The following is a 16,847-nucleotide window of genomic DNA, read 5'->3' as shown; positions in this document are numbered from 1 at the left end:
ATGCCTGGTCGATCGGCTAGCCCTTTCCTCTTTTGGAGCCTATAAATAGGGCTGTAATTTCACTCTTTACCACTTTTGGAAAGCTCTGACCGACCAGCTCGTGCTCCCCTCCTTTTCTCAGATTTCTTCCGATTCCGGTAAGTTTTCATCCTAAATCTTGTACTTTCTTGATCAAAACATGCTCCTACACCTTTCTATCTTTCAAATCTTGATTTCTAACCGTGAAATCACCAAGATCTAAGCATTCTTGGATGATGTCATCATGGTGTTCTTCAAGAACATCATGTTTTGACTTCAATCCACCATGAATAGCTCGGATCGAACCGATTTCCACATAAACAAGCTAAGATCTATCAAAGATCTAAACATTTACATGGTGTGAAGGATGGAAAGAAGAAATTCCAACTTTCTTTCAACTCTTTTACACTCAATGCATTCAAACCGGTAGAAACGGAGCTTGAGTCAACTCACCAAAACATTCTAGTGGGTGAGTGGTTCAAGATTCGGATTCTATCTACGAGGAACACCGACTTCGGGTTAAACATTAAGCCACAGTTCCGAACCGTTCACCGGCCGGACTTGGGTGGTTCCTGTCCGAGCAGGGGAAACAAGTAAGAATGAAGGTTCCCTGGTTCAGCTCGTTGTCAAACTACCTCAATATAACGAATAATCAGAACAACCAAGTGTTAGACGAACAGGCCGACCAGGTCAGGATGCTGGCCGAACGGTTAGGCTGTTCGAACAAACAGCCCAACCGATCGGACATGCCAGCCGATCGACCGGGCCAGCCGATCGGCTAGAAGATGGCCCCACACCTTAACAATTTCATGAAGTATGGTATTGAACGAGGTATTGTTCGATCGAACAGCCGTTTGTCAACATTACTCCTCGGATCATGAGATACTATGCTTCAACACTTAGTCGATTTTCAATTCGTTGACGTATAGGACTACCACCCGATCGAGCATGCCGTTAGATCGAGTATACTGTTCGATCGAGTGATCTCCTGCTGAGGACTACTACTGAAGTTCCTAATCAATCGGTTAAGCCAGCCGATCGAACAGATCATTCGATCGATCAACCTGAAAGGTAAGAACACTTCAGTGTTCTCAAATACTACAACGAAAACTTCAAAAGTACAAACCATCATACACAAACACATTTTAGGAAGAAACAATCCACTCGAACAGTCCATCCGATCGAGCCTACCGGCCGATCGAACGGACTGTCCGAACGAATTATTTAGCCGAACGAATAACCCGCTCGATCGAACCAGCTATTCGATCGACCAGGCTGTTCGACCAACTTACACTTGTTTCCATTCTACGTGTTATTCATCGTTGTGCTATCGAACTATTCAGGCTAACCCTACTCTCAAGCGCTCGCTTCAATCCATCAATCAATCGCTGTGAGTATACTCGATCCCTTTTTGCTTTTAGCACTTTTGGGTGTTACATACGTTACTTATCAAAATCACTATCGAACACACCACTCAATTGTTTGAACGCTAACGAAATCGCATGTATTACGTGACTAAATGAATGCTTGTTGATTGTGTTTACACGTGGAATGTTGTCTACCTGACTTAACGACGTAGTACTATAGTTTGGACTCAGCACCCGTTCACACGGGGGTTGTTAAGGACAATTACTTGCATGGATTACGGTGGTAATCATGTATTGCGAACCGTCTCGGACGGTCAACCCGCAGTCATTGGTATCGATAGGTCCATGTCGTTAATTAACATGCTTCGTTTTCCTCTGTGTACGTGCTGGTTATGCGTAAACTATTTGAACTCTATATGCTATTATTAAACTTGTATGCTCACCTTTACATTATATGTATTGACTTTATTTTAACGTATGTGACAGGTGTTTAAGATGTTTGCTTGCTAGGAAAGCGAGGCTAGAATAAAGCTCTAGAGGCCCCCAACAAATAGTTGTCTGTCAGGAAAAGGCAACTAGAGCATAGTTGTCTGTAGATCTTGTCAGGCTGGGTCTTTAGGAGCATTTGAACAATATTTATTGTCTTAATTAAATCTGAGTTGTCGGAACAGAATATTTGACTAGTTGTTATCTGTAATAATTTGTTTGTTATTTGGGACACGGTATGGGACGTGTTATTTAAACTGAATAGTGATAATAATTGTTATAGAAACTTCTGGATAATCTGTTTTGCTCAGTGCCATGCCCCGATGATTCCGCCATCGGTTGGGGTGTGACAGATTGGTATCAGAGCCATAACTATAGGGAATTAGGCAAGACACGACCTAGTCCGGGTCGCTGTCTTAGAGACCTAGACTATAGTTAGGAACCAACAAACCGAGTTTAGGTGCTACATCCTGCTAATCTTCGCTATCACTGCACTTGAATTTTCAAGTAAAGTCAAGCGATTTAGCCTAGATTAGGTGTGAAAGCCGCAAACTCTCGACTAAATTGTTTGATCGATGCTGATTTTTATCAATGTATCAATGACTTCCTTATTATTTCCGATAACGAACGAGGAGAATTATACCAAATCAGGAGTGAAATCCATATTTTGATGAATAAACTCCTCAAGTTCTACTAAAACAAGGAAGAAATTGCTAAGCCAGGGGTGGAACCCGAACCTTGGCAACTTATTCCAACTTTTACTCATCTCCCCAAAGCCATGACGGACTCCAACGACCTGAACTCATGAGTATGACTTAGGGAATACGTGTTGAATGCCCAAGAATCGAGGCAGAAACGCGATCCCGAAAGTTGGAAAGTGACGACAAGTCTATCATGAATAGTCGAATCGCTTTGGGTAGTCAATGTCTAGTAGCCGCAGACAATCTGTTTCTCGATTTTATGTGTTTCGATTCCGAGCCCGCAACCGCAGACTCTGATGATTCGTTGATTTTATGTGTTTTATGTGTGATTACCTGTTTATGTGTTTTATTTTGATGATTCGTTCGATTTTTGCTATCACTTCGATCGACACACACGACTCGTATTGCTCTTCTATCTCAAAACGGTAACAAGTCGCTGCAATTCCAGACAGTACTATGATATTATATACGCTATACCATACTCGATATGCTATACGATTATGCGATACTATTTAATATACTATACGCGATCGCTATATACGAACGACGCACGAGCTTTGAATAATAGGTTTCTGTATTCTGACTGCATCCGTGATTAAGTGCCTATGTGCTTATGTGCTTCTGTGATTATGTGTCTCTGTGCTCTACGTGCCTATGTGCTTCTGTGATTACGTGAATATGTGGTTATGTGCCTACATGTTTATGTGATGCGTGATTCGACGTGATTCTAAGCTTTAGTAAGTAGTAGACGTATGAGGTGAGATTCGAATTGTTGTGTCTGAGACATACGACGATGTCTGTTGCAGACCATGTCGTCATCTGGACACCGAACCCCACTCACTCGCCAAGAGAAGAGAGACAGGCGTCTCGCTACTATCATCGCCAAGAGTGTGGCAAAAGCTGTGAGCGATGTCTTTGAAAACGCCAGCAAGTCGTCTGAAGAGTCGCGAATCGATGCTCCTAAGGATACCAGCTAGACTGGGTTCAGCTTTAAACAGTTCAAGGCATGCGGACCAAAGGAATTCACCGGAGAAGATGGCCCAACAGCTATGTTTCAATGGTTCGATTCTATCGAAGTCACTCTGCGCCAAAGCGGCTGTCCAGAAAATCTCCGCACCCTCAATGCTACAGGCGTCTTCCAGTCCCGAGCTCTAGACTGGTGGACGGCCGAACGAAACAAGCGCGGAAATGATGCAGCTTATGAGCTGACTTGGGAGGAGTTAAAGGCAATTATGATGGACGAATTTTGCCCTCCCCATGAACGCCAAAAGCTGGAGGACGAGTTTTGGGACATCAAGCAGAAGGATGGAGACAACGCTGCTTTAACTGCACGCTTTAAACAGCTCAGCATCATTTGTCCCGATCAAATCAAGACGTCAGACATGGCCATCAAGAAGTACATTCGAGCTCTACCCGATTGTGTTGCCGACTTCGTTCATGCTGCCAAGCCATCATCGATTGAAGAGACCTACCTACTTGCTGCTGAGATCAATGACAAGTGGGTAAAGTCTGGTTTTTGGGATAAGCATACCAAGTCTCTGCACCAAGCCACCGCCACATCGACCGTCGACACCACCACTGCTCAACCCTCCAAGTCATCAAGAAGAAAGAAGAAGCACAACAACAACAGCTCCAGCAACAAGAACTGTGCTGTGACAACGACTGCTGCTCCTTTGCAAACCGTACCGCCACATCGACCGTCGACACCACCACTAGCCGAACAGCTAGGCTGTTCGAACGAACAACCCAACCGATCGGACATGCCAGCCGATCGACCGGGCCAGCCGATCGGTTAGCAGATGGCCCCACACCTTAACAATTTCATGAAGTATGGTATTGAACGAGGTATTGTTCGATCGAACAGCCGTTGGTCAACATTACTCCTCGGATCATGAGATACTATGCTTCAACACTTAGTCGATTTTCAATTCGTTGACGTATAGGACTGCCACCCAATCGAGCATGCCATTCGATCGAGTATGCTGTTCGATCGAGTGACCTCCTGCTGAGGACTACTACTGAAGTTCCTAAACAATCGGTTAAGCCGGTCAATCGAACAGATTGTTCGATCGATCGACCTAAAAGGTAAGAACACTTCAGTGTTCTCAAATACTACAACGAAAACTTCAAAACTACAAACCATCATACACAAATACATCTCAGGAAGAAACAATCCACTCAAACAGTCCAACCGATCGAGCCTACCGGCCGATCGAATGGACTGTCCGAACGAATTATTTAGCCGAACGAACAACCCGCTCGATTGAACCAGCTATTCGATCGACCAGGCTGTTCGACCCACTTACACTTGTTTCCATTCTACGTGTTATTCACCGTTGTGCTATCGAACTATTCAGGCTAACCCTACTCTCAAGCGCTCCCTTCAATCCATCAATCAATCGCTGTGAGTATACTCGATCCCTTTTTTGCTTTTAGCACTTTTGGGTGTTACATACGTTACTTATCAAAATTACTATCGAACACACCACTCAATTGTTTGAACGCTAACCAAATCGCATGTATTACGTGACTAAATGAATGCTTGTTGATTGTGTTTACACGTGGAATGTTGTCTACCTGCCTTAACGACGTAGTACTATAGTTTGGACTCAGCACCCGTTCACACGGGGGTTGTTAAGGACAATTACTTGCATGGATTACGGTGGTAATCATGTATTTCGAACCGTCTCGGACGGTCAACCCGCAGTCATTGGTATCGATAGGTCCATGTCGATAATTAACATGCTTCGTTTTCCTCTGTGTACGTGCTGGTTATGCGTAAACTATTCGAACTCTATATGCTATTATTAAACTTGTATGCTCACCTTTACATTATATGTATTGACTTTATTTTAACGTATGTGACAGGTGTTTAAGATGTTTGCTTGCTAGGAAAGCGAGGCTAGAATAAAGCTCTAGAGGCCCCCAACAAATAGTTGTCTGTAAGGAAAAAGCAACTAGAGCATAGTTGTCTGTAGATCTTGTCAGGCTGGGTCTTTAGGAGCATTTGAACAATATTTATTGTCTTAATTAAATCTGAGTTGTCGGAACAGAATATTTGACTAGTTGTAATCTGTAATAATTTGTTTGTTATTTGGGACACGGTATGGGACGTGTTATTTAAACTGAATAGTGATAATAATTGTTATGGAAACTTCTGGACAATCTGTTTAGCTCAGTGCCATGCCCCGATGATTCCGCCATCGGTTGGGGTGTGACATCTATGAGCGTGGCAACAGCCACATCCATCTCAGAGGCATTCAGAATAGAGTTAGCCATCTACAAAAAAGGCAACGGATGAGAACAAAACAATAAAAATAAAGCCCAAGTTAGGAGAGGGGAACCTTACCAGAGCTACCCCTCTATTACGCATCCATTCAGATTCAGAGACCAGCGTATCCACGCTTCCTTGAGGTTCGGCGTAATTGTTCTGAGCTACGTTGAGGGCGGAAGTGCTAATATCTCGCGCCTCTTCGGCCGTCTGTTTGGCCTCCTCGGGCGTCTGTTTGGCCTCCTCGGCGGTAGCAGCTTTCACCTTCTCAGCCTTAAGATCAATCTCTAAGGACTCAATCTTGTCTGTTTGCTCATGCAATCGACGCTTCGACTCCGCAATCTCCACATCCTTGGCATGTAAGTCCTTATCCTTGCTGGCCACCTGCGCCTTCAACTCAGCCTGTGAATAATGGAAACAAAGACTTGAGCAATATTTTTATAAGTATAAAGCAACATAAAGAGGAAAGGGTTAGGCTTGTTGAACCTCAACATGCTCTTTGTCCGCTTCAACATCCTCAACCTTCTTCTTTAATGTGGCAATCTGAGCCTCAAGGTCGGTAATCTTGGAGCGAGCAACAAACATGCGCTGGTTATCTTTTTTACATACCTCTTTCCATTCAGCCCGCTCCTTCGACAAGAGCTCCTCAGTAGCACGCAACTTACTCCTTAAGCCCTCGCGGCCCCACTCTTCAGATTTTTTCTCAGATTCGAACTTGGCCTTCTCCTCAGCAAAGGCACCACCTGCAGCAGTGGTAGTCTCTTTATGCGTAGTAGCAGCTGATCCCCCAGCAACAGAAGTTACTTGCACAGTTTGGGTGGGGGCATCAACCTAAGCAGGTTCGGTTGGCTTAACAACCTCGGGTCCCCTCCCCAGGATAACTTCCTTCTCTTTTTCATGAAGAGGCTGGTCAAGCCCCGTAATGTGCAAGACCTCCGGACCCTTCTCTTTTTTCCTGCGCGGTAGTAGCAGCGGTCTCGGTCTCTTTCGAGTTATCACCCACAGGCTTCTCAAACGCCTTCTTTTTCTCTTTTTCCTTCTCTTTTTCTTTTTATTTCTCCTCCCCAATCACCTTCTCAACCGTCCCCTCGGTTGTCTTGGGAGGCCTGATAATAAACTTCGTTTTCTTCGGTGTTGGCTCCTTTGGATCCTTAATCTCAACACCCTTAGTCTTCTCAGAGGCCTTCTTCTGGGCCTCTGCAGAAATTAAGTGTTAGAAAGAGATGCCGCTAAAGTAAAAACACAAGTACCAACATCATAAAACTAACCTGGAGAAAACTTGTAAAGGGTGCGTAGTTTACTCTTTTTCCCTATCAAAGGGACTGCACCAGCCTTCTATGCCGCTTTAATCTCAGCAGCAGCTTCCTCTCTACTCCTCTTCCTACTTACAAACTTAAGGGCAGGCTCTTCCTCTTGCTCTTCCTCTTCCTCCTCTTCATCCAGCGCGATCGAAGAAGGAGTAGCGCCAGCTTCTGGGTTTCTTGACCCCGCGCTTTCTGAGCTTTTTGAACCAGCAGTGCTGGTCTTCTTCTCATCTATACGGGATAAACCCTCAAGTGAATCACTTGCAACAATGTAATCTTCCAGGTTACTCTGCCAAAATCAAAGAGTACCTTTCTCAGAAGCACCAGTAGTCGCACGGCTACTTCCACCCTTCTTGCTGGATGGTTCAGCATCGATAGTGATCACCTTTTTCTTCTTCTTGCTTGTCTTCTTATTCTTCTTCTCCTCCGGATCGATCCCAAGGCCTCGCAACACACCTGCAAAGATGTTAGACTAGGAAATTAGCTCCCCATTTGATGACCCTACAGACTCTTCGCCGGAAAGATAAAGAATCTCTTTCCCAGCGGAAGTCACGGCACGCAAGGGCCTGGGGTTGGGTAGGTGCGCACCTTCGGTTGCAGTAGGAGGATTGGCAAAGGCTCCAGCAAGAGGATAAAGAAAGTTGCCCTTGATCCGCTCGTACCAATATGGCTCCCCTGATTCTAACGGGCGCACGCCCATAGATCATCCAAATGTGGGGAAAGCAGCCTGGTAAAGATGAGCCTCTGCAATGAAATCAAACACTTAAGCGCAAATGAACTACGAAAGGGGAATACGCAAAGAAACAACAAACCTCTATCTTGAAACTTCAGAACATGGACTTCATTGCTGTCCTCCAGCCACTAGTCACTCATCTGCACCGCAACCAAGACATTCTCACCAAAAATTCGATTAGGTGTTGCAGTTAGCTTCAAATACCAGTCGGCTCCTTTGGGAATAGCAAGTTCTTCCTTCTCAATCGCGTCTGGCTCACGGAAGATCATCGCGATTAGAATAACTTCTTCTCTGATGAAGAAAAACTTCTGCTTCCAGTCATGGAAACTCTTTGAAGGGTTTAGAAGAATCTTTTTGGCAGATCCCCGGTTGCCAAAAGAGTAGAACCCCATTTTCCTAATCAACTGGTAGAATACCCTAAATAACTCAACTATGAGCTCTATGCCATGAGATCGGCACAAAAACTCGAAATCTCTCACCCTCACCATGCCGGGTGGACTCATTTGAGATATGTGAAACCCATAATAATGGAGTATATGAGCCATAAACTCCGTCGCCGGCAACCGAAAGTTCCCTTGCAGACTGACCCTGCCGGGGATATTGGGCATCCTACTCCGGTGGTGCATCGGCGGCAGTCTGACCCTGCCGGGGATATTGGGCATCCCACTCCGGTGGAAACCGGAATCCTCTAGTTATCTGTTCAAATAACCCCTGGTCCCATTTGAGGACAGGGAGGGGACCTTCTTCGACTTGAGGTTCTTCTTCAGCCATGGAAATACTTGAATATGAAGGTTTGCTCTGAGAAAATTGAAGGGTGTTCAAGAACTTGAAGATCTGCTAGTGAAATGGTTGAAGATTCGAAGAAGATTTGAATACTCGAGAGAGAAAAGGGAATACAGAAGAAGATTTGTGAAATCCTCTCCCCTCCCATCTACTATATATACTCATCGCATTTAATGCGATGGGTAAACGTGCCAGATTCACCGCGCGCGTAACCAATCAGGAGCCGCCACATAAGGCGGGATTCTCGGATTGACAGTTACCACGCGCGCGTGGTCCTCATTCGCCTGACGGAGAGCCGAATCGTCAGTGACAGCATGATGATGGCCGTGTCAGCAGTCAACTCAAACGTCGCCATCAACGACATTTCACACCAACCTGTCAGAATTCAAAATTCGAGGTTTTTCCCGCTCAAATTTACTACAAACTTCATGTAGAAGTTACCCAGGCCGCGCAGCATTCATAACTATCCAATGAACCTGCGCGCTTACACTCAAAAGCAGAGAATTATCAAAAGACAAATCTGGTAGTCGCGCCGTAGTAACTGACAAACACTTACACGCGCGCGGCTTACCAAGATCTAGCAAGCATTTTTCTAACCTAGCACTTCCTTTTTTCTAAGTCCATAGCTCCAACCATTTACTTCGCGCATGGTGCAACACTGGACTGGGGGACTTAAAGGGGTATGGTCCCAAAAAGCCGCGCAGACCATTTAGGTCGCGCGCTGGACCATACTCCTTACTCAGCAAGCTGATCAATCTTTTAGACCCGCACGAGCTGCTCAAGCAGAGCCTGACCTCGCGCAAGGCCCAAACAAGAGATAACATCAGTTTCCACACTTAGTATTCTGAATCAGAGCCTTCAGCCCTGCAACCCTGCGCGGGCTAGTTACGTGCTCAGCAAGGGTCGCGCAGGGGTTAGAGCGCAAGGCCATTTCAGAGAGTAAAGAAGGTACAAGTGGCAGAAGAATATGCCAATCGGCGTCCTCCAGGCTGTGCTCTATCATGATCCACGATCGTCTGACGTGTAGGAGACAATGAGTACACAAGGATGCCTATGTGGCACCAATCAGGGGGCGGCGACAACTGCCCCATGATCTCCACTTACCTGCTGATGGCAGAGGGACAACAAGGTCGACAACTAGGACACGTGGCTCCAATCACGGTGCGCCAGCACCGGAGATCTTCTAGAAGGCACTAACGGTAGACACCAAAGAGACAAGGAGGATATTCCCTGGTTGTCTCCTTCCGGCCTAAGGCCCATCAGCCCATCTCCTCTTACACCTCTCCGGCTATAAATAGAGACCTTCATGCACAGGTTAAACATTCTACACTCTCCTCTCTCACTCTTAACACACACTTATTTCCTCAAAGCAGATACTTATTCTCATGTCGGAGTCTGGTTAAGAGGGAAACCCCCATATTCCCCTCTTAACGAGCTAACGGTGTTCTGTTTTGCAGGAAGAACGGATCAAATCGGAGCTCTGGAAAGTTTAAGAAGATTAACCCTCATGTTTGAAACATAAACCAAACTAATTAACCTTGAAATTAGTTCCGTGTTTCTTCAGTTCTTTAAACAGAATTCGCGTGTTTAGTGAAGACCCTTCGTTTATTTTGGAAAAGCACATCTCTACGATCCTAAAAAACCATACAAAGATAAACTATCTAGAAGGACACATGACATATACGTGCGGACACATACACTAATAATCTCATAGTTATTTGTTTAAAGGACGATTGTACATGTTGAAAATCTACTTGGTGACACAAATATATAAATAGCAAGTCTTTTTTAGGGTACATGGGTGTTCATGGGTACCCTTGTCCGGGTACCTTAACGGGTACACCATCGCCACCCTCACGGGTGGCAGAATCGCTTATAGTTTACGGGGATTAGTTACCGAAGAAAGGAAAGGATGGAGGGGGAGCTGCATTTGTGTGTGAAGAGGAGAGATAGGGTTTGTTGATAGGCGGGAACACTAACACCGGTGGGAGCGGGTTTTAGCGGATAGTTGGTTTCTTGTAGAGGTGACACTTGGGATGTGCTGTTTAAAGAGGTTACGTCCCGTCCACCCTTATGATATAAAATCATAAATTTACCATCATAGACTCATTTTAGTCATTTCATAAGTTTTCGAGGATGATCAAAAGTTCACCTGTTAGTAAATTACCACCCAAAAAAACAACTCAAAGAATTGTAAATCAGCCTGATCAAAAGTGTTCAACTTTATGATGAATTCAATAACAACAAACAAGAAATACAACATGTAGGTAACGTTCTATAATATAATACCTACAGAGATATAATTATTATTTTTTTAAATGAATAAACTACGGTGTGTGTATATATATTTTGTAAGTAATCAACTACGGTGTGTGTATATATATCTATTGGGAATAGCTCATTGGTGTTGGTGAGTTAGATAAGGTGTAGAATAGTAGGAGGTCATGGGTTCAATCCCCATAGTGTGCAAGTTAAGCCATTCAAAAAAAAAGTAATCAAGGTCAATCAGTTTACTAAGCTTATTTTATAAAATGTCAACCTTAAAATAAACTGATTTACTGATTACTAGTGGCTGAAAGGTTTGACATTGAACTTTATTTAAGAAAATGTTTCATCTCCAAAAATCATTAGTATTTTACTAATTTATTTATTCGTGCGTTACATAGATATACTAAGTAGAAAATTCAAAAGTTAGTGTTAAAATAATGGACAGAGGGAATGGGAACGACTGACAGAACGCCACTCTTGACCAGGTGTGGATCCGGTTAAGACAACATAGTACTGGTAATGAGTGGTAATGGGCCTGCGTGTGAATCAGCCGTCTGTTGTGAAGTTCACCTGTCAAAAAAAAAAAGGAAAGTGGGGGTGGGATTGTGGGAACATGGACAATGAGTATTTTTACAATTAGTCATCCGTAGTGGGGGTAGTGAGGTTTTTAGCGTTTTCCCCTCTAAAAGCGCCCCCCGAGACCCTATAACCGCGCTGGGCGTTTTTTTTTTTTTTTTTAAAAAAACTCCTGATCGTCTTATAAAAAACGCCAGAATTCGCACGATTTTCAAAATTTAACCGTTGATGAACGGTAACAATAATTTTATTTTATTTTTTATTCCACTTTTTCAACCTATATAACATATCTTCTCACATATTTTCTATAAACTTTCCCTAATCTCTTCTATACTTTTTTATATTTTTATAAAAAAATTACATCATGAATTCCTTCCAACCCCCTTTCGGTGTTCCGTCTAGACCCGGTAACCCCAATACATATCGCCCGAACACCATCCAACCGCAACCAAACTTCAACTTTCAAGACATGAATCCGAATACGTTTGCGTACACGCAAATACTAGGCATGGGCGGTTCGCAACCGTTCTTTCAAGGTCCACAAGCCTTTGCATCCATGGACGGTTCGCAACCGTCCACCCAAGAAACCGAACCCGAGATAGAAGTGGTACCGGAGACACAACCCAAGAGATCTCAACGTGGTAAACGGTCTCACAAAAAGAAGGATCCAACCGCTCCTTATCGAAATGGAACCTACCTAGTTTGGACAAAAGATGAGGAATACGCGTTAACACGGGCGTGAGTCAACATATCGGAGGACCCTGAAGTTGGTAAGCGTTTTAAAAAGTAAATTAGTTTTATTTTTTTAAATAATTCGGTCCACTTTGCACATATTTTTTATTTTTATTTTTTAAGATTATAACATTATATTTTTTTTTGTAGCAAACTAATAAACTTTACCATTTTTTTGGAAAAAATTCGTGAAACTTTTTTAAAGCGATAGGTAAAGATGAATATCGGGACAACGATTCGATATCTAGCAAATGGACCGATATAAACCAAAAATGTCATCAGTTTCAAGAAGTTTTCCAACGCACGAGGGAAAACTGGGGAAGCGGACTTTAGATTATTAGTTTTTTAGCGCAAATGCGTCGGCAACAAATCCGTAAAAAATACAGACTTTAGGTTATTAGTTTTTTATTTAGCAATGTAATTTTTTTTATTTGTTTTTTTCTGTTTTTTATTTTTATTTTTAGCAATGTATTTTTTTTTATTTAATGAAATTTTATTAGTTTTAATTTAAAAAAAAAAAACAATAACTGGGTAATCATTGATGGGGCATTATTGGACATTACCCTACTACACTCATTTCTAAAAAACACCCCATAATGTCTCATTGGTGACTGGACTGTCAAATAACGCAAAAACAACTAAAGGTATGGACATTATTTAGGTCTTCCACTACACATGGTCTTGTGAATAAACTTTAATAATATCAAATCAAATAATAAATAATCTATTATATTATAATTATGAATTTCAATTTAAGAATAAATGTAAAATTACGATAACGTGGAAGTGTAAGAGGTTGTTTGTTTAGCTCTTAATAGCTCGGACCTCTTACTGGGTCAGCACTTAATGGTTCATACTGTTTGTTTCGTGAGCAGTTGTCTGAACGGTTCGGATATTTGCCTCTAGATGGTTAAGCATTATACGAAATCTGGATGGTTAAAGACCTATAATCTGAATTGGTCAGACATTTGCCTTGAACGGTTGCATTATACTGCCTCTTAATGGTTCAGACCTCTTACTGGTTCCGCATTTAATGATTCAAACATCTTACTGGTTTAACACTTAATTATTCAAAAGTTGTAAAACAGCCCATAAGCACTTTTATAATGCTAAATAGAAAATTAACGCGTGTTTTTGAAGAATGAATTGTTAGCTAAGTGAAAATGTTTTTGTACATTCTCAACATCCATATGGGAGATTGAGTTATTCTTAATTGAACTAATCTGGATTATATATGTAGGGAGTGTTTGTTTAGCTTTAAGTAAGCCTCTTAATGGTTCAGATATTTTATTGGTTTAGCATTTAATGGTTCAGACTTTTTGTTTCGTGAGCAGATATCTGAATGCTTTAGACATTTGCATCTGAATGGTTAAGCCTTATACTGAGTCGACCTGAATGGTTAAGATCTCAAATCTGAATTGGTCAGACATATGCCTCTGAACGGTTAAAGATTATACTAGTTCTTAATAATTCAAACATCTTACTGGTTCAGCACTTAGTAATTCAGACCTCTTACTAGTTTGGACCTCTTACTAGTTTAGTACTTAACTATTCATAAGTTGTCAAAAAACCCCTACTCAAACCAAATTTTTTGGTGTCATCTAGCTAGTATCATAACATGCATTATAATAGTATAGGAAAAGGAAAATAACTAAACGAAACTACAAAAATTACAAATATATGTTGTGCAATGAGGTTGAAGCTTTTATTAATTAATCAATCAAAGTGTTATTATTATATGGAAAAGATAAGAGTAAATCATAGGAACCCCACAATGCAATCAAACCAAATCATAGCTCTTAAACGATAGGATAACATTTGGATACGATCTTTTGCATATTATGCAATAAGATTAAATATTCAAAATGTTGCTACATACACATGTTGATCAGTTCAATTTTATGTGATAATAAACTTATAATATTCCCACATTATTAATTATCGGGTAGATCATAAAATGTTATGATTTTGGGAAAAAAATGCAAACCATGCAACATTATATGTGTACTGAGTCATGTACATAAAATAAGATAATATATTGGATACAAACATGTATCATATTGTATTTTAATTTGACAAGATATTGACTAATTAATGATACTTTCACAAGGATAAATTAATAAGCTAACTTTGATATTGTAATAATAGTGTTACAAGAGTTGAATTCATAATTACACCGGGGTTCTATAAACTCAAAATCCTTGGAGATTCTGAAATCCCAAAGAAAATTAGAGCAAAAACATACTTAAACCCCAGTGTGAGTTACAAATTATTGGGGGGCAAAAACCCTAATCTTGATTAGGTCTTCCCACCTAAAAAATGATTGCTAAAAGGGAAATAATTTCTTTTCAAGTATCACAGCATTCACAAAACTTGCTTCCTTTCTTTGATGAATGCATGAATTCTGGAGAGTGCAACTTCAAGAGTTTCTTCACTCATATTTGCGAAACAAACTCGAAACCATCCTGGTTCAGAACAATGGCATGATGATCCGGGCGATATGTTTAGCCTTACTTCGTGCATAATCGTGTTCCATATCGCTAACTCGCTCTTGATCGTGGGTTCCTCCAAGTATGGACTCAGGTTCATCCAACAGAAAAGGCCTGCATTCCCTTTTAAACATTCAATACCCGCCTTTTTCAGCCCGTTTACGATCATTTCATATCGTTTCTTCAATCTTTCGCGATTGATCTTTATGTATTTCTGGGTGAAATCTGTGTCTGATAACATAGATGCCAACAAAAACTGTGTTTGTGAGGAAATTAAGGTGAAACTAGACATTCTCCTAGCGGTTGTCACAACTTGATCATTGTAGGAATAAACTGTCCCTACTCGAAACCCAGGGAGACCAAGATCTTTTGACAGACTGTAAACAATGTGACATCTTTCTGAGTCTTTGTATTTTCTTGATTCGAGCACTTCTGCGATGCTAACGAATTCGTCTGCACAGAACGCTGAACCCGAGTAGATTTCGTCAGAAACGAGGTGGATGTTCTTTCGTGTCACAAATTCTAGGATCTCTTCGAGAACCTTTCGTTGGACGGTTGCACCCAACGGGTTCGAGGGGTTCGTGATGAGCACCCCTCTCACTTTTATGTTCATTTTTGTTGCATGATCATATGCTGCTTCTAGGGCTTCTGGTGTGATCTGAAAACCATTTGAGCTATCACAGTGGATTGGGACAATTTGTACACCAGTTCTCCATCTCAAATCTCTATCAAATCTGCATTATTTGAAGGTATATAAGTCAATAAAGTCTGCAAAAATTTCAAACTTTTAACTAATATATTTTATCTAATATTGAGTGACGGACACCGATGTAATTAAGGTGGCCAGTAGGCCAGTAATTATTTCGGTGTCAATAAATCTTTAAATAAACGGCTACTTACCCTGGATAATAAGGGGTTGGGACCAACAAAGCATCGCCCGGATCAGCCAAAATGAAGGTTAAAAGCTCGTTAGCGGCGGTTGCACCAGCTGTCAAGACAACTCTATCAGGGTTAAATTTTGCTTTGCCTCCCCTCACTTGTTCCATGAAACTTGCCATTGCCTAAAACAATCAAGAATAAAAAATTTAGACTTTCTTGTTCACTCTTTAATCTTTACAACATAAGAGAGCATTATTGTTGCTTTGTACATTTTGTAAAAAAAAAAAAAAAAAGAAGAAGTTACCTTTCTAAAAGATAGAAGGCCATGATAATCTTGAAACAAAGCATTCTCTCTAAAGCCAGAAACTTTTTGGCCCCAGTTAGTTGATTCAAGATTTGTCTCTAGATATTCTTCAAGCATGTCAAAGCTTACTTGATTTTCTGCTAATCCCATCTGAATGACTCCAGAAGGATTATTAGTTTCATGATAAGGGTTTTCATCATAAGCCTTCCATCCTGCAAAATATGGGGAGTCTTCACCATGGGTTTGTGAGACTGCCATCTTTGATAGTCCAACACTTGGTTGTACTTGTACAATCTCTATTGCCATGATACCACTCTTTGTTGCAACAACTTAATACAAGTTTGAACTAAGTTAATTTGTGTTCAAAGAAACTTTAGAGAGAGAGAGAGAGAGAGAGAGATATGTGAATAGAAAGTGTTTGATGAAAACTTTGTCAAGACACACCCTATATATAGGAAGTGCTTAAATTCAATATGCAACATGCATATCATAAAAGGTTTGTGGGGTTGCTTGCAACATGCCAATATATATTTATTTATCTTATTGGCAATGATTAATTGTTTAGAATAGGGTAGCAAGTAGCAAAGATGAAAACCAACCTCAAAAATGTTTAAATAAATAATAATTTCCAGAACAATATATATATTGTATAAAAAGTCCAATCATCTCTCCTTGTCATGTGTCTCCTACGTGTTTTAAAGTATGTCGATTAAGGGTTCTGGGAAATCGACCTACATTTGTCAAGAAATTAAACCGAATAATAATATTTATTATGTATTATTTAATATGTATTAAGCAAGAAATTAAACCGAATAATAATATTTATTATGTATTATTTAATATGTATTATTTAATATGTATTAAATTATTTTAATTAGATAATATTTCTCATGCCTCACGAGCCAATTCTTTACTGTATAAAAGTTCATGCTAATC

General features: G+C 41.1%; 1 protein-coding gene across 1 annotated transcript; it reads right to left on the bottom strand.

The window, feature by feature from the left end:
• Positions 1-14,355: 14,355 nt before the first annotated feature.
• LOC110936703 (1-aminocyclopropane-1-carboxylate synthase 7) lies at positions 14,356-16,311 on the bottom strand. Its single transcript, XM_022179119.2, has 3 exons — positions 15,912-16,311; positions 15,629-15,789; positions 14,356-15,462 (listed from the first exon to the last, which is right to left on the bottom strand). The coding sequence occupies exons 1-3, from the start codon at positions 16,215-16,217 to the stop codon at positions 14,604-14,606; spliced, it is 1,326 nt and encodes a 441-aa protein (XP_022034811.1). The 5' UTR covers positions 16,218-16,311; the 3' UTR covers positions 14,356-14,603.
• Between the last annotated feature and the right edge of the window lie 536 nt (positions 16,312-16,847).

The sequence above is a fragment of the Helianthus annuus genome, chromosome 4 (assembly GCF_002127325.2).
Source record: "Helianthus annuus cultivar XRQ/B chromosome 4, HanXRQr2.0-SUNRISE, whole genome shotgun sequence".
Classification (NCBI taxonomy): Eukaryota; Viridiplantae; Streptophyta; class Magnoliopsida; order Asterales; family Asteraceae; genus Helianthus; species Helianthus annuus.
Note: the sequence above shows the minus strand (reverse complement) of the source record. Positions and strands in the feature narration are given on the sequence as shown.

What these genes read in the sequence shown, in the direction of transcription:
- LOC110936703 (XM_022179119.2), bottom strand. Translation starts at nt 16,217, where the DNA reads ATGGCAATAGAGATTGTACAAGTACAACCAAGTGTTGGACTATCAAAG. An exon ending in GCCTTCTATCTTTTAGAAAG is followed by an intron (nt 15,790 to 15,911) that starts GTAACTTCTTCT and finishes TGATTGTTTTAG; the next exon opens with GCAATGGCAAGTTTCATGGA. An exon ending in CCAACCCCTTATTATCCAGG is followed by an intron (nt 15,463 to 15,628) that starts GTAAGTAGCCGT and finishes CAAATAATGCAG; the next exon opens with ATTTGATAGAGATTTGAGAT.